The following is an 18,980-nucleotide window of genomic DNA, read 5'->3' as shown; positions in this document are numbered from 1 at the left end:
AGGGCACCTTTACTTTAAGGCACGGGCGGTTTATCACACTGATGACCTATCCACAGGTGGCTCCTGTTAAAGTATAGCGGCCATTCTGCAGTACTGCAGCTCTGCTCCTATGCAAGTGAATAGGAGCAGAGTTGCAGTTCTGCAGCATGGCTGTGTACGGGGCCATCTACTTCTGAAACCGGCCACTGCATAACATCCGTGCCCAGTGTCCGCTGTAACAGCTAGTTGGTGCGGGGGGTGTCGTACCTGTCCTGTGGATAGGTCATCAGTATAAAAAAAATCGTGCCATGCCCGGACAACCCCTTTAAGATGAATGAGATCTTGTATGTGCTTGCTGCAAGTATCTGAGCATTCCCTGCCCATACTGGGCATTGTTCAGAGAAACATTGAATTCTGTGATCCACCATCCAACAATCCTAATTTATAATTATTTCTGAAAGAGATTCTTATTCATGTTTTTCCGATAAAGATTTTAGAGCACTTAAATATGAACTATAATTTATAACATAATAAAATGTATGGAAATCATTTTAAGTATATATTTTATTACACTTGGTGACTTATGTCTATAACAACTGCAGATGTTAGAAAATTTCTTGGAAGGGATTTCTCGGAAATCAGGTGTAGCAAAAGAAAATGTATTGTTCAATGAATTGATTTAAATTTGTTTCTTTGCGGTCCAACTTGGATCTTAAAATGTTTATCTCTTCAGCACATTTTGTCATTTTTTATGATTAAACTATGGTTCGGGATCTTGATTAAGAACATAGCTTTGGGATTATTAATATGATTTAAACCATGTTCTAGAGCCGCTTGCTTAAGTCAAGCATTTCCTTTAGGTAAATGGTTTACGCTAAAGCTTTCATAAATAATTGTACTTTTAGGCTATGTTCACACGGGGTATTTTGCCGAGTTTTTTGACGCGGAAACCGCGTCGCAAAACTCGGCAGAAACGGCCCGAGAACGCCTCCCATTGATTTCAATGGGAGGCGTCGGCGTCTTTTTCCCGCGAGCAGTAAAACTGCCTCGCGGGAAAAAGAAGCGACATGCCCTATCTTCGGGCGCTTCCGCCTCCGACCTCCCATTGACTTCAATGGGAGGCAGGAGAAAGCATATATCTCGCTGTTTTATGCCCGCGGCGCTCAATGGCCGCGGGCGAAAAACGGCGCGATAATTGCCGCGAAAATCGGCGTGCAGGGAGAGGAATATCTGCCTCAAAGTTCCAAACGGAATTTTGAGGCAGATATTCCTCCCCCAAAATACTCCGTGTGAACATAGCCTTTCATGGTAAAGTATGCTGCTTGATCCCCCACCACCACCCAACCCACTCCAGATACTAATACAACTGTTAATGATCTTTATATAGCTCCAAAATATTCAGGTGGCACATGTATAGACATAGTCAGAGATTATAGAGTAACAAACTAATAGTTCAAGCAAGAGGAGTAAGGACCCTGCTCGCAAGAGCTTACAATCTATGAAGAAATAAGGGTGAAACAAAATTTAAAAAGTGCTTGTTCAGTACAATGGTCCAGACATCCTTTATATGCATAGGATAGTACACCTAAAGATGCATGAGCCAGTCGCCAGCCAGTATCTGTGTATGACAGATATAAAGTGCATTAGGGTGCAAGGCGTGTGGGGGAGGAAAGGAGTCAGATTAGGGAATGCGAAGATGTGTTTTCAGGACAAGCCTAAAACTGCGGATGTTTGGCGTTCAGGTCCTTTTACACAAGCCAATGATCAGACAAGCGGCCGTTCATCGGCTGATCGTATCATTTATGCATCAATAATTATTAACGTTGTCAGCAGCACATCTCCCTGCGTAAACAGGGAGATGAGCTGCCAACATGATGGAAATGCATGGGGACGAGCGATCGTAGTAACAGGCGATTGTTCCCATACATAACCAATCATACACGCCTCAACATTGAAATTGCAAAACCAAGAAGGAAAAGTTTTGTAATTGGGGAAATCACAGGATCGATAGACATATTAATGAAATGTCCAGAGAAGCTGCAGGCCGTGGTAGCACTTGTAGGCCACGCTGGCTGTTCACAGTAGCATGAGCAACGTGTGGCTGGTGTTGTCCTGTTGAAAAACGTCTCTTATCGTATACTTTGGAGAAATGGTTATACCACTGGTTCCACAACCAAATCAATGTAACACCGAGCTGTTGGTGTACCTGAAATAAAGACTTGAGGGGTCCGGCTACCGTACGTTATGCCACCCCACACCATAATCCTGGAAGTAGGACCGGTGTGACGTTCCCTTGTTAAGGCCTCTTCATTGCGTTGCCCACGTGGTCTCCGGACAAATCTCTGGCTATCATTGCATCCGAGACAAAAGTGGGACTCATCGCTGAAGAGGATAGATCTCCATTCTAGCCTACATTGCCGTCTTGCTGTGCACAATGATAGCCTTTGAGAGCGGTGGCGTGTGGTCAATGGAACACCTGTAGCTGGACGTCTGGCTCGTAATCCGATGTCGTGCAAATGTCTTCTGCTGGTTTGTGTCGACACTGGTTGCCACCCTACGCTTGGGATGTGACGTCCAATTTCACTTGCAGTACAGAATAGATAACCATGCGCCATTCTTCCAATCAGATAATCTGTCCATGCAGAGGTTCGCCTCCGCGCACCTATTACTGACATTCCCATTCATTTTGGATCTCTGATCCTCTGGGACACGCAACGTTGAACAGTGCTGACTTCTCTGCCTAGTTGTGTAGCGATCTGCCGGAGTGATAAACCAAGGTCTCTCAGTTGAAAGATTCTGTCCCTCTCACTTGACTTTTTGAGGGTTCATGTGGCTAAAAAACTTTGCTTTCAATATGGCTTTTATGCTCCTCCCACATGCCACAGATTTGAGCTAGGGGCTTGAAAATTTGATCATCATCTTATTGACACCTGCTACTTCCTCGATTTGCATAACCTTACGGCTTGCCCTTCTTGGTGTTGCAATTTCAATGTTGAGGAGTGTAGCTCCTTGCGAGAGGTGCAAACGAGCCGATCATTGAGCTGTCTCGTTGACTGGTGCTTATTTTCATGGCCCATATTTGCCGTTGTAAAAGGACCTTCAATGTCATTGTCCACGGTAGTGCATTTTAGAGGAGTGGTGCAGCATGAGAAAATCCCTGGAGATAGGAGTGGGAAGTTCAGACTATGGAGGATGTTAATCTTGGATAGTAGGTAGAACATAGAGCATGTAAAGCCGGACTCTCCGCCAACGCTGCGTGGGCTCTTCTTGTAAGTTCCTCAGGAACAGCTTCACATTAGCACAGGGGTCTCAAACACGCGGGCCGCATGCGGCCTCTGAGGCTGTCACCTGCGGCCGGCGGGGCATCGTAGCTCCCTCGGGAGAGAGCAGGCCGAAGGAGGAGTGCGCCGGCGCTCCTTCACGACGTCCCAGAGCAAAGCTTATACTAGCGCTTTGCCTGGGACTCCTGCTCTGAGGAAGCCCCTGACCTCCCGGTCCATATATGGACATTGATGTCAGGTGCAGAGCTGGAGTCCCAGGAAGAGCGCTAATAGCTTTCTGCCCGAGACTCCTGCTCTGGGCTTGCTCCTGACATTACTGTCAATATATGGACAGTGATGTCAGGGGCTTCTCCAGAGTTCCGCAGCAGAGCCTATACTAGTTCTCTGCTCTGGGACTCCGGCTCTGGGGTTGCCCCTGACATCACATTCAGGTCCAGGAGGATCCCCTGACGTCACTATCTATGGAGCGATCTACAGGGAGGTGTGGCATTATCTACAGAGGACTCTGTGGCATTATCTACAGAGGGCACGGTGGCACGATCTAAAAAGGGGATGCCCAATCTTGATATTCTGGTGTCTGCCAAACGCTGCCAATTGAGCAGCCAAACAGCATTTAGTGACACTTGGGGTATGTTCACACGCTGTGTTTTCAGCCGTTTTTCGGGGCGTAAACGCTTTGAAAAAACGGAAGCTGAACACCTCCAAACATCTGCCCATTGATTTCAATGGGAAAAACTGCGTTTTGTTCAGACAGGGCGTTGTTTTTTTACGCGGCCGTTTAAAAAAATAAAAATAAAAAGTGCTTAAAAAAAACGCCCCGTAAATAGAACTACATGTCACTTCATGAGTAGTTTTTGGAGCAGTTTTTCATTGTCTATAGAAAAACCGCTCCAAAAACGGCTAAAAAAAACCGCATCAAAACACGTTTAATGCTCTAAAAACGGCTGAAAATCAGAGGCTGTTTTCCCTTAAAGAGGCTCTGTCACCACATTGTGCAACCCCTATCTGCTATTGCAGCAGATAGGCGCTGCAATGTAGATTACAGTAACGTTTTTATTTTTAAAAAACGAGAATTTTTGGCCAAGTTATGACCATTTTCGTATTTATGCAAATGAGGCTTGCAAAAGTACAACTGGGCGTGTTGAAAAGTAAAAGTACAACTGGGTGTGTATTATGTGCGTACATCGGGGCGTGTTTACTTATTTTACTAGCTGGGCGTTCTGATGAGAAGTATCATCCACTTCTCTTCAGAACGCCCAGGTTCTGGCAGTGCAGACACAGCCGTGTTCTCGAGAGATCACGCTGTGACGTCACTCACAGGTCCTGCATCGTGTCGGCACCAGAGGCTACAGTTGATTCTGCATCAGCATTTGCAGGTAAGTAGCTACATCGACTTACCTGCAAACGCCGATGCTGCTGCAGAATCATCTGTAGCCTCTGGTGCCGACACGATGCAGGACCTGTGAGTGACGTCACAGATCTGCACTGCCAGAAGCTGGGCGTTCTGAAGAGAAGTGGATGACACTTCTATACACAACGCCCAGCTAGTAAAAGTAGTAAACACGCCCCGATGTACGCACATAATACACGCCCAGTTGTACTTTTACTTTTCAACACGCCCAGTTGTACTTTTGCCAGCCTCATTTGCATAAATACGAAAATGGTCATAACTTGGCCAAAAATGCTCGTTTTTTAAAAATAAAAACGTTACTGTAATCTACATTGCAGCGCCTATCTGCTGCAATAGCAGATAGGGGTTGCACAATGTGGTGACAGAGCCTCTTTAACCCCTTAAGGACGCAGCCTAGTTTGGGCCTTAAGGCTCAGAGCCCATTTTTCAAATCTGACATATTTAACTTTATGTGGTAATAACGTCGGAATGCTTAAACCTATCCAAGCGATTCTGAGATTGTTTTCTCGTGACACTTTGGGCTTCATGTTCGTGGTAAAATTTGATCGATATATTCAGTCTTTATTTGTGAAAAATTGCAAAATTTAGAGAAAATTTACAAAAAATAGAATTTTTCAGAATTTAAATGCACCTGCTTGAAAAACAGATGGTTATACCACCCAAAATAGTTACTAGTTCACACTTCCCATATGTCTACTTTAGATTGGCATCGTTTTTTGAACATTATTTTATTTTTCTTGGACGTTACAAGGCTTAGAACATAAACAGCAATTTCTCATATTCTTAAGAAAATTTCAAAAGCCTTTTTTTGAAGGTACCAGTTCAGTTCTGAAGTGGATTTGAGGGGCCTATGTATTAGAAACCCCCATAAAACACCCCATTTTAAAAACTAGACCCCTCAAAGTATTCAAAACAGCATTTAGAAAGTTATTTAACCCTTCAGGCATTTCACAGGAATTAAAGCAAAGTGGAAATGAAATTTGCAAATTTCATATTTTCTGCTGAATTTCAATTTTATTCAATTTTTTTTCTGTAACAGAGAAATACTACAAAATATGTATTGTCCAGATTCTGCAGTTTTTAGAAATGTCCCACATGTGGCTCTACTGCGCTCCTGGAATAAAACACAAGCCCCAGAAGCAAAGAAGCACCTAGTGCATTTTGAGGCCTCTTTTTTATTAGAATATATTTTAGGCAGCATGCCAGGTTTGAAGAGGTGTTGAGGTATCAAAACAATAAAAACCCACCAGAAGTGACCCCATTTTGGAAATTACACCCCTCAAGGAATTCATTTATGGTTTTGTTATCATTTTGACCGCACAGTTTTTTCACAGCACCTATTTGAATTGGGCTGTGAAATGAAAAAATGATATTTTTTCCAATAAGATGTCATTTTTTATCAAAATTTCTTATTTTCACAGGGAACAACATACCCCATTTTGTTGCCCAATTTGTCCTTAGTGCGGCAATACCCCATTTGGGGTGATAAACTGCCGTTTGGGCCCATGGGAGGGCTCAGAAGGAAAGGACCACCATTTGGCCTACTGGAGCTTTTCTGGTGCTAAGTCATGTATGCAGAAGCCCCTGAGGTACCAGTAGAATTGAAACCCCCGAGAAGTGACCCCATTTTAAAAACTACACCGCTTAAGACATTCATCTAGAGGTGTAGTGAGCATTTTGACCCCACAGGTACTGTGTAAAAAGATAATGCGCAGCAGATGGTGCAGTGTGAGATTTGCAATTTTATATATATATATATATATGCCATTTCAGTGTCCAATATAGTGTGCCCAGCATGCGCCACCGGAGATATACACCCCTTAAATTGTAATGTGGGTTCACCTGGGTACGGCAATACCCTACATGTGGCTGTTATCAGCTGCCTGGGCATACGGCAGGGCTCAGAAGGGAAAGATGAGGGGGGTAAGCTGTGCGGAGTGCATCAGGGTAAATTAAAAATCAAGGGATGTATGATACATTTTAAAACAATCTTTTATACAGAGCCCTGGTTTTTCGGGACACATGTCACATTGGTATATTGTGTTCTTCCTTATCCCCCACTTATAGCAGACTCTGCACCTCTTTTGACTCTTTCACTTTCCACCGGTTCCACTTCTCCTGGAAAGTGTTGCCCTGGTACGATGCGTGTGGCCTCGCTTCCAGAAGTACTGGGTGCCCCCCCCTTCCTGGTCCCTAAAGATTAGATCTTGAAATTCCAGAAAAGTTCCCCTCTGGCCTGCACATCGACGTAGCACGTACGCATTGTACAAAGCCATCTGTATGATGTGCCCGGCCAGCTTCTTATACCACACCGCATGGCGCTGTAGGGCTTCAGGATTTGATCTTACAAGTCCATCCCTCCCATGTACCTATTGTAGTCCAGGATGCAGTCTGGTTTGGGGGTGGCCTTTCCTTCATATATCCTAAACCTGTAGGTATACCCTGATGCACTCTCGCAGCTTATACATCTTCACGCCATACCTTGCCCTCTTACCCAGCAGGTACTGGCGGAATTGAACCCTCCCTTTAAAATGTACCAGGGACTCATCAATAGAAAAACACTTCTCGGGGGTGTATGCTTGGGAAAACCGGGCACTGAAACGGTCTAATAGGGGTCTCCGTTTATACAAACGGTCAAAACTGGGGGTCATCTCGGGGTGGGCACGGCTCATTATAAGTATAATGTAAGAAGCGAAGTATTGCCTCATTTATTTATTTTTTTAGGTTCCAGTTCAGTTCTGAAGTTGCTTTGAGGTGCCCATATATGAGAAACCCCTATGAAATACCCCATTTTAGAAACTAGGCCCCTCAAAGTATTCACAACAGCATTTAGAAAGTTTATGAACCCTTTAGGTGTTTCACAGAAATTTAGAGCAAAGTAGAGGTGAAATTTACATTTATTTTTTTTGTCAGAAAATCCTCTTTATACCATTTTTTTTATAACACAAAAGGATTTATCAGAGAAACGCAACTTAATACTTATTGCCCAGATTCTGCAGTTTTGAGAAATATCCCACATGTGGCCCTAGTGCGGTAATGGACTGAAGCACCGGCCTCAGAAGCAAAGGAGCACCTAGTGGATTTTGAGGCCTCCTTTTTATTAGGCACCATGTCCGGTTTGAAGAGGTCTTGTGGTGCCAAAACATTGGAAACCCCCCAAAAGTGACCCCAATTTGGAAACTAGACCCCTTGAGGAATCCATTGTAGTTTTCTTGGGGTGCATGCGGCTTTTTGATCAGTTTTTATTCTATTTTTAGGTGGCGTGGTGACTAAAAAACAGCAATTCTACTATTGTTTTTTTTATTCTTTTTTTTTTTGCACCGTGCGCTATAAATGACATATTCACTTTATTCTGCGGGGCGATACGATTACGGCGATACCAGATGTTTATAGTTTTTTTTATGTCTTATGGCGTTTGCACAATAAAATACGTTTTGTAAACAATCATTCACTTTTTTTGTTACCTTATTCTAAGAGCCATAAAGTTTTTATTTTTCAATCAATAAAGCCGTGCGAGGACTTATTTTTTGCGTAACGAACTGTAGTTTCGATCAGTACCATTTTTCGGTACATGCGAGTTTTTGATCTCTTTTTATTCCATTTTTTGGGATGTGAAGTGACCAAACAATTGTGATTGTGGTACGGTTTATTAATATTTTTTTTTACGGCGTTCACCGTGCGGGATAAATAACAAAATAATTTTGTAGTTCAGGCCGTTACGGACGCGGCGATACTAATTATGTATAGTTTATTTGTTTGTTTATATATTTTTAATAATAATAAATGACTGATAAGGTAAAAAGTGGGACTTTTACTTTTATTACTTTTTTTTTACTTTATTATTTTGTCCCACTAGGGGACTTGAGGGCAGGAGGCCCTGATCGCTATTCTAATACACTGCACTACATGCGTAGTGCAGTGTATTAGAACTGTCAGCTACTCACTGACAGCAAGCATAGTGGGTCCTGACGTTGTCAGGACCCACTAGGCTTCCGTCTATGGCATAGCCGGACGCCATTGTTTGGTGTCCGGTTGCCATAGTCACCATCGCCGGCCGCTATCGTGTAGCAGGCCGGCGATGGCGGATTAACACCTAAGAAGCCGCGATCGCTATTGAACGCGGCTTCTGAGGGGTTAATCGGCGGGGGAGCTCCGCGATCGGTCCCGGCACATTGAGCAGTGATAGTCTGCTGTCGGAAACAGCAGCTATCACAGCTCATAAACGCGCCCCGCGCGAACGGCGCCGTGTTTACTCCATGACGTACTATTAGGTCACTGAGCGCGAACGCTACAGTTAGCATGACCTAATAGTAGGTCATGGAGCGTTAAGGGGTTAAACCACTCCATATTTTACAGCCGTTTTTACTTTAGCGTGTGAACATACCCTTAAACTGGATTGTTAAAATGTGGAGTAAACTTGCAAATTTCCGTTAATTTTAAACCTAGTGCTATTATTATAGTAATGTAAAGTAGTATTATTATAGTAGTGTAATATTATAGTCGTGTAGTATTGTTATGTTAATGTATTATTATTATAGTAATGTAGTAGGGTTCTCACGATTAGGGATGCCACGATACCACGATACCAGAATTTGGACTTCGATACCGATACATTGTAGTATTGCGATTTCGATACCAAAACGATACTTTGCCAACAGTAATAATAATTTTGAAAAAAAGTTCTTCCGTTTTCTGATGTGAGGCGTGAGGCGCGAGGTGTGATGATGCATGTGCCTCACATTAATAGTAATTAACCCCATCATGTTTCTCAGTCATAATGGGTTAATGTGTGAGGTACATGATGGGGTTAATTACTATTAATGTGAGGAACATGGAGGTTAAATTCATCACACCTCGTGCCTCACATTAATAAGTGAAAGAAAGAAGTGTTTATTTTATTTTTTTACAGCGTACACATCATAAATGACGCAAAAAAAATAGTTGTGAAAGTTATTGCGGCCGCGCTGATAACGAAAGCGTATATTTTATGTATTGAGACTTATTTTAATGTTTTTATTGTAAAAAATGCGTATGTGTATTTTTTATTTATTTAACCCCTTGAGGACCAGACCCATTTTTTCAAATCTGACTTTTCACTTTTATGTGGTAATAACTTGAATGCTTTTACCTATTCAATTAATTCTGAGATTGTTTTCTCGTGACATATTGTACTTTGTTAGTGAAAAAATGTGGTCGATAAATTCATTGTTTATTTGTGAGAAACACCAAAATGTAAAGAAAATTTTAAGAAATTATGATTTTTCAAATTTTAAATGTATCTGCTTGTAAAACAGATAGTAATACCACACAAAATAGTTACTAGTTTACATTTCCCATATGTCTACTTTATGATTGCATAGTTTTTTTTAATATATTTTTAGGACGCTTTTATTTTTCTAGGACATTACAAGGCTTCGAACTTTAGCAGCAATTTCTCAGGGATGAGTTCAGTTCTGAAGTGGTTTTGAGGGCCCTATATATTAGAAACCCCCATAAAACACCCCATTTTGAAGACTGTACCCCTCAAAGTATTTAACCCCTTAATGACCAGCCTATTTTAAACCTTAATGACCAAGCCATTTTTTACGTTTTTCCATCATCTCATTCCAAGAGCTATAACCTTTTTATTTTTGCGTCGACATAGCTGTATAAGGTCTTGTTTTTTGCGGGACAAGTTGTATTTTTCAATAGCACCATTTTGTGGGACATATTATTTATTGATTAACTTTTATTAAATTTTATTTGGGGGGAAATAGAAAAAAAACCCTGAAATTTCGCCACTTTTTTTAAATCTACGCCGTTTACCGTGTGATATAAATAACAGAATAACTTTATTCGGCGGGTTGTTACGATTGCAACGATACCAAATTTGTATAGTTTTTGTATGTTTTACTACTTTTTCACAGTAAAAACGCTTTTTTTTCTAAATGATTTGTTTTTGTGTCTCCATATTTGAAGAGCCGTAACGTTTTTATTTTTTCGCCGATGCGGTTGTATGAGGGCTTTTTTTTTTGCGGGACGACTTGTAGTTTTTATTGGTACCATTTTGGAGTAGATGCGACTTTTTGATCACTTTTTATCAAATTTTTTAAAGTCAGTATTCACAGAAAACAGCAATTTTTCCATAGTTTTTTATTACATTTTTTTACGGCGTTCACCGTGCGGGTTAATGTAATAGATTTATAGTCGGGGTCGTTACGGACGCGGCGATACCAAATATGTGTAACATTTTAACTTTATTTAGTTTTTTTAATAGTAAAGCATTTTGTAAGGGGAAAAGCTGGGTTTTTCATTTTTTTTCACATTTTTTTTAAAATTAACTTTATTAAACTTTTTTTTTACTAGTCCCACTAGGGGACTTTAATATGCGATTCTGCGATCGTATTTATAATACACTGCAATACTTTTGTATTGCAGTGTATTACTGCCTGTCCGTTTAACACGGACAGGCATCTGGTAGGTCATGCCTGCGGCATGATCTAGCAGGCATTCACTCCAGGCAGACCTGGGGGCCTTTATTAGACCCCCCGGCTGCCATTGGAGACACAGACACTCGGCGATCGTATCGCCGGGTGTCGGTGGGAGAGAGAGGGAGCTCCCTCCCTCTCTCCAAAACCACTCAGATGCGGTGCTCGCTATTGTGCACCGCATTTGAGGGGTTAAGCGGGTGAGATCGATACTAATATCGATCTCACCCGGCAGAGCAGGGAGATTTGACCGCTCCCTGCTCTGTTTACTTATTCCGATGCCGCGACGTAAAAAGTCTATGGCATCGGAATAAGGCCCATTAGTGACCGACGTAGAAACACGATGGGCCGGTCACTAACGGGTTAAAACAGCATTCAGAAAGTGTTTCAACCCTTTAGGCGTTTTACAGGAATTGAAGTAAATTAGAGTTGAAATTTTCAAATTGAATTTTTCTTTTACAAAATTCATTTGTAATAAAAAAAATTCTGTACCACAGAAGGTATTAACTGAGAAACGCATCTCAATATTTATTGCCCAGGTTCTGCAGTTTTTAAAAATATGTGGCCCTACTGTGCTAATGGACTGAAACACAGGCCTCAGAAGCAAAGGAGCACCTAGAGGATTTTGGGGCCTCCTTTTTTTAGAATATATTTTAGGCACCATGTCAGGTTTGAAGAGGTCTTGTGGTGCCAAAACAGTGGAAACCCCCAAAAGTGACCCCATTTTTTAAACTACACCACTCAGGGAATTTATCTAGGGGTATAGTTAGCATTTTGACCCCACAGGTCTTTTGCTATATTTATTGGAGTTAGTCTGTGAAAATGAAAATCTACTTTTTTTTCTGGAAAAACTTAGAAATTTCGAATTTTTGCAAGGAAAAAAGGAGAAAAAGCACCCCAACATTTGTAATTTCTCCCGATTACGGAAATACCCAATATGTGGTAATAAACTGCTGTTTGGACCCACAGCAGGGCTCAGAATTGAAGGAGCGCCATTTGGATTTTGGAGCACTGATTTTACTGGAATGGTTTTCGGTGCCATGTCAGGTTTGCAATGCCCTGGAGGGACCTAAACAGTGGAAACCCCCCAAAAGAAGTAGTAAAAAAAATAATAAAAAATAAAAGAAAAAAAAACAAAAATAAATTTAAAAAAAAAAAAAATTGGAAAAAAAAAAAAAAACTCACTGCCAACTTGTTCTTGAATTGAATAATCTAAGACACTGTAGTATTATGGGTGTTTGCCTGTCAACCCCTCTGAAATGACTGGTTATTAGGTAGTGTACCCCTAGCAAGCAGTATTTGTCAATTGACTAGGTAACAGCCACATGTTCTCTTTCTGCATTATTAGTCACTCTAAAAATATACTTCAATGGAGAACCTGTTTAAAGACGTAATAAATTGGCGTAGTGTGACCTTATGTATGACTTTGTTTCTATATCATACATGTAAGATGGACCTATTTTTCATTTACGGTATATCACCATGGATAGTGTAGAATGCAATGTATCGTCTGAATGTACTTTGAATAGTGCTCTGGAGGCAGTTTTTACAGGTGAAACACGTTTTTAACGGCGGTTTTACACCCAGCCTTCGAAATGTTAACGCATGTGTTTGGTTTGGTTCGCGAGTTGTCTTACAACTGTTCCTAGCGAATGAATTCGGGCTTAGTAACCAGTCTATTTTGGGATAATGATTTGGCCTGGGACCAAGTAGAAGCACCATACAGGTTTGATGGCTGAGCTCCCTCGGGCCCCATTTGCAGCTGTCCTCTCTTGCCGGGTCTATTTTGTCATACACCAGTGTAGGCGTTTCTAAATGCCAGTCCACCCAGTGTTTCTTACTTTGATGTCCTTCCAGAAACATTGGCATCATGAGCTTGTTCTATTATGAAATTGTAACATGGGGACGTTTCTGAAAATCTGTGCCGACACATCCATGTTGAGGGTTGTGTTGGTGTTTTATATCTATTTACTTTTTTAATATTGTCTATGACCCAGCTTCACACCAGTGTGTTGTTGTTTTTTTGTTGTTTTTTTTATTAGATTAACGATAATCGTTGTAAATAAAAAATTTAATTTGATAAAAAAAGAACCAAGCTGGTAACAAAAGTAACTCTTAGTATTTAGCTGAATTTCTCCACTGTTTGCATTCAGACTTTTCCATCCGTTTGTCTCCGGTGAGAATTCTAGTCTAAATTCCATATGAAACCTACATTAGAACCAATTTCTTAGAACTTGAATTGATTGGTCAGCATGTTTTCGGAGTGTGGGAGGAAGCCATAGTCCCTGGAGGAAATCCCCGCAAGCACAGGGAGAACGTTAGAATAGTAGGAGTTCTCTGTTGTGATGTTTTTTTATTTATGTTTTAAATTGTGAATAGAAACGGAAGACGAGTAATGCCTTAGGCTGCACGCACACTTCCGTCGGCCGGTGTGCGGCCACTAATGACGGTACCGTGAAACACGGGTCGCACGCGGATGGTTTACATGTGCAGTCTGTTGTTTCACGGACCAAATCAATGAAAAGGCGGAGGCTGTTCCGTCAAAAATAGGCAGGAGTAGGACCTGTCCTGTTTTTGACGGAATGGCCGCGCGGTCCTGTTAAACCGACGGAAGTGTGCATGGCCCCATTGAAATTAATGCGTCAGGGTGCTATCCGTTAAACAACGGATAGCACCCTGGCGAAAAAAACTGAAGTGGGCATGAGGCCTTTAGGCGTTTTTTTCCCGGGCGGCTTTTGACCGCTCGCTGGGGAAGAAAAGCAACATGTCCTGTCTTGTCACGGATTCCGCCTCTGACCTCCCATTGAAATCAATGGGAGGCAGAAAAACATGCGGCTCTCATTTCTGAGCAGTTCTGAGCTGCGTTTTTTTGCCTGCGGTCCTTGCCTTATCTTCAATGGCCGTGGGCGAAAATCTTTGCGGAAAAATACGTGCAGGCAGTTCAAAATCTGCCTTGAAATTCCTGAAGAATTCTGAGGCAGACTTTTTCTGCCTTTAAAGAAAACTCTGTGTGAACAGGGCCTTATTCTTCTCCCCTCCCTGCTATCCATAAAAGACAAAAAAGAAACTTGTGTGTGACGTCTCATGTTTCATGAGTGTACGCCAGGCCTTTAGCACTAGTGCTGCTGGGAGATCAGAGCTCCCTGTGGAATGTCACCACTTGAGTGACAGGAGCCAGTTGCTGCTCGGCACAGATGGGCTCAGTCTGACTTTTAATATTGTCGTACTTTTATTTTTTATCTGCATCAAACCGTACATTGGAATTCAAGGTAATGTCCAAGTCTCTTTACAAGTTTATCGTTTGTCTGCTATGATCGGCGATCTAGTGGCATCATATGGGGAATGTAAGCGTCTTTACTGTGAATGGAGGCAGCATGTTCATGTTCTCCTACGATCGGAGCTGATCCTTGGACGCTGTTCTCATTTCATGGTTTGTAATGTCGGCTGCAGGAGAACTTTCAGGCACTTTCTGGTCTTATGTCATTTGGTGTCCACTATTTGCCTCATACAGAACCACTAAACAATGTGATGACTCCTACAACCTCCTCTACATGCACACTGCGAGCTTCTCTTCTGTATGTGTATACACACACTTATTTCAGGTATATAGTATAGTTCTATATGCATACACCGGGGGAGGGGTTTGTAGTTAATATTAGAACTCTATTGCGTACATACGATACATTAGTGTAGTGTGCACGTACCACAACTAGAATTATTTACCTACACTACTACTACTATTTTGCTTTCTCATTTGACCTCATAAATGTTTTTGTGCATTTTGTACTTTTGCCGCTTATTTTCTAATGTCTGGATGTGGGTATAGGCTTCTTTCACGTTATAAAGTTTATAGGATTTGCATTGTTTTAAACTGCCCTTAGCAGTGCATGCCCTCCGCTAATACTTTAGCGCATGATTAAGGTTAGGTTCACGCATAGATTTTCCATTTAAGGAATAAGAACCTACCTACCTTTTGGAAAAATAAAAAGGGGTTTTCCAAGAAAGACATTTATGGTTTGGATATTTTCGCAACCCCCATAGACTCAAATAGAGAGATATGCCATAAATGTCTTGAGGGAAAACCATTTAAAACCTGATCATTACAAAAGTGCAGAAAATGTATCTTCATTCTCGGATAATTGGCGGAGACATGCAAATTGTTATTTTCTGCCTGAAAAGCCCAACTGTTCATCCAGAGCCGCTGGTGTGAAGCACAGATACATCCTCAGGCCCCATGCACACGACTGTAGTTTATATCCGTAATTACGGATAATCTGCAGACCCATTCATTTCTATAGGCCACGAACACCTTTCCGCATATTTACGGCTATGTGTCCAGGCCGTAGAAATGTTCTATATTTTGCTGATCATGTCCTTATCCTGTCTGCAATTGCGGCATGGACTCGCCCAAAAGTCTATGGGCGCATGCAAAATTGCAAATGGCATCTGTAGCCAACCGTAATTGCGGAAGCGTTGCTATGCGATGGCAGGGGATTCCCCAAGAAAATGGTGCCGGAGCGATCATGTAATCTTTTCAAGGGGTTGGGACATGTTGGTGACATCATTTGTAGCCTCCCTTTTTTTTTTTTTTTCGGATCCGTAGATGGCTGTTGCAATGTAATGTATTACACAGCCGCAGCCCCGCTACCATACATTCATGTGTTACTATACTTAGCTGTGCGGCCGCGCATCCCTAGTCATGATACCAGAATTTGGACTTTGATACCGATACTTTGTAGTATTGCGATTTCGATACCAAAACGATACTTTGCCAACAGTAATAAAAAATAAAAAAAAGTTCTTCCATTTTGTGATGAGGCGCGAGGTGTGATGAATTTTGAATGTGCCTCACATTAATGGTAATTAACCCCATCATGTTTCTCAGTCATAATGGGTTAATGTGCGAGGTACATGATGGGGTTAATTACTATTAATGTGAGGCACATGGAGGTTAAATTCATCACACCTCGTGCCTTACATTAATAAGTGAAAGAAAGCAGTGTTTATTTTATATTTTTTTACAGCACACACATCATAAATGATGCAAATATGTGTATATTTTAATGTATTGAGTTATTTTAATGTTTATTGTAAAAAGGTGTATGTGCATTTTTTAAAATGTAATATTACTTTATGTTTTTACGTTATTTTTTAACTTTAATGTACTGGCATATATCTATACACGTATAGTACTCAGGCAGTTGTTAGGACATATGCCCTAACAACAGGAAATATGGTAAGACAGCCCTGGGGTTCTTCAATGGACCCTGGGCTGTCTGCCCATATATGGTATGTCCCTCAATCACGTCACAGGGATTCCTGTGTTGTGATCCAAGGGACATCCCCCCTTCTCATTTTCCCCTGAATGCTGCAGTCAGCTTTGATTGCAGTATTCAGGAGAATATCGGCGGAGATGAGAGGTTTCTTTGATCTCCGCCGTTATAGAGCGGGGCTGCGGCTGTGTAATACAGCCATTGCCCCGCTCCTGACATTAGGTGTGCGCAGTCAGCATGAGGAGATGCGGCCAGCGCTGCACTAATGAGCGACGGCGCAGGCATTGAGGACAGAACATGGGGGTGTTTTGTAGTGCGCCCGCCATGTTCTGTCTTCATTGCCGGCAATTATTAGTTCAGCGCTGGCCGCATGACCTCATCCTGACGGTGCGCACTTGTTGTTAGGAGCGGGGGCACTGGCTGTATTACACAGCAGCAGCCCCGCTCTCATACATTCATTTGTTTCTATACTTAGCTGTGCGGCTGCGCAGCTAAGTATCAAAATACATGAAATAACGGTATCGAACCGTTTGGGGTTAAACAGTATCGAAGTTTCGATTCATCGTGCATCCCTAGTTCCAATTATGTTTATTAAATAGATTATAGTAGGGAATTCCATGCCAAGCGTTAAAGACTCAAGAAGAAAAATATAGAGCAATTCCACTGATTGTACACCCAGAAATGCTCATGTTTTTCTACATCTATAAACTCTCTTGACCACGTACGTACAAGTGCTGTGTCCTTTACAGTTGTCCAGCATATGGACAGAGGGAAAAAACCCGACAGATGCGGCCCATAACAGCAGATGAAAGGTAGCCAATGGGCCTAGAAATTGGCTTCTGGCCCTTCGCTTATTGGGTTGCTTTCCATTGATGTCTATGAAAGTTCTCATTGGCTCGTTCCTAAGATTCTGTTCACCTCTGCGATGTGGATTCTGTTTATAACATAAACCACGATTCAGTTCCGGATCTGTCATACAACGGATACCACCAGCGCCAGATGGACCCCATTGACTTACAGCGGGTTCTGCTGTAGTGTCCATCGTATTGACGGGGAAAATAGGGCTGCATATGAACACAGCCTAAAAGAATCAAGTTGGTTTCTGGAGTGGTCTAATTGGCTCCTAGTGTCTACATTGCTCTTCACTATCTCTGCCTTACGCTAAGCACGTTTGCCAAGAAATGGCAATAATGTGTGTTTCTTTTTTTGTGGTGTAGGTTTTTTGTCAGGTCCCTAACGAAGATGTCTTCCAGCAATCCAGTCTTGAACAAACTAGAGCAGAGGGCCTCAGAAGCCGATCAAGTGATTGAATATCTCAAACAGCAGGTCGCTCTCCTGAAAGAGAAAGCAAGTATGAAATATGAATGCATTTATGAAAAACCTATAATCTAGTGAGATAAAAATGTGTAATTGTTTATTTACACCCAGTTGTCAATTTATTCATACATTTCCAGGAGGAACAAGCTGTTGCTGTAAAATAATATGTTATACTTTTTTGGTTTGAAGTTTTTTGTTTAAAGCGAACCTGCCAGAAGTTTTAAGGCTATGTTATGCAACCGACGTTTGATTCACCCTTTGCGGCAAGTGCTACTCTCTGCTCTGAGTCACAGGTCTAGCCGCCAATCAGGAGACCGCTAGAGCCGTCATTTAGAGAAGAGGGGCGGGGCTTTCAGCGTGCAGTAGCACTTGCACATGAAGTCCCATCTCAGTGGCACTTGCGATCGGCAATTAACTCTTTCATGACAAGGGTTATTGATGCCCCTGTGTCCAGGTCAAATTTTCCATTTTCGATATGCACTTATTTAAACGATAATATCTTTGGAACCACTTTGAATATCTCAACTGTTTTTTTTACAAGACTTATGAGGCTTCATTTTCTAGATTAGTTTAATTCCATGTTTTTAATTTTTATTATGAGCAGACAAATCACAAAAAATTTGATTTTTATTTTATATAATTTATAAATATATACAGTATATATCCATATACACTGTAAATCTCTGTAGCAATTAGTCTTCATCTCTCTCTGTCACCTTGGATCGCTGTGAGGGGAGAATGAAGAGGGAAATAAGACTATATTCACACGACGTGAAAAAAAGGGCAGTCAACAATGGATCAACTGTCAGTTTTTCATGGCTGTTTTGCATCAATGTGTCTCAAAATTTGAATCCATTTCCCGGTCGTCTGACCGTTTTTCACTGCCATTTGACATCCATTTTTCATGGACGTGAAATAAAAAATGGATGAATTTTATTAGTTAGGTTTTTTTTTGTCCCAGCCACCTGGAAACACCACAGTACCCATGTAGATAGGGACGCTATACCACTGTAGATAGTGCCACATTTCCCACTGCAGATAGTGGCCACTGTAAATAGAGCCACAGTGCCCACATAGTGCCACATTTCCCACTGTAGATACTGGCCACAACGTGCCAGACACCGTGCCCATGTAGATACGACCACAGTGCCCCTTGTAGGTAGTGCCCATATGCCACAATTCCCATTTAGATAGTGCCACACCCCCTGTATATGGCACCCCCTGTAGACAACACTACACCCCCTGTAGATAG

The 18,980-nt window shown here is 41.8% G+C and overlaps 1 protein-coding gene across 6 annotated transcripts in view; it reads left to right on the top strand.

The window, feature by feature from the left end:
• The window catches only part of AIMP1 (aminoacyl tRNA synthetase complex interacting multifunctional protein 1), a 105,374-nt gene that overhangs the window by 37,382 nt on the left and 49,012 nt on the right, over nt 1-18,980 (top strand). For all 6 annotated transcript variants that reach the window (XM_075860599.1, XM_075860597.1, XM_075860598.1 and 3 more), the window contains one exon: nt 17,629-17,762. In XM_075860599.1, the coding sequence (XP_075716714.1) occupies nt 17,654-17,762 (109 nt within the window). In that variant the 5' untranslated portion in view covers nt 17,629-17,653. The remainder of the gene's footprint in view (nt 1-17,628; nt 17,763-18,980) is intronic.

The sequence above is a fragment of the Rhinoderma darwinii genome, chromosome 1 (genome assembly GCF_050947455.1).
Source record: "Rhinoderma darwinii isolate aRhiDar2 chromosome 1, aRhiDar2.hap1, whole genome shotgun sequence".
In the NCBI taxonomy this organism is placed as follows: Eukaryota; Metazoa; Chordata; class Amphibia; order Anura; family Rhinodermatidae; genus Rhinoderma; species Rhinoderma darwinii.
This window is presented reverse-complemented; position numbering and strand designations above follow the sequence as displayed.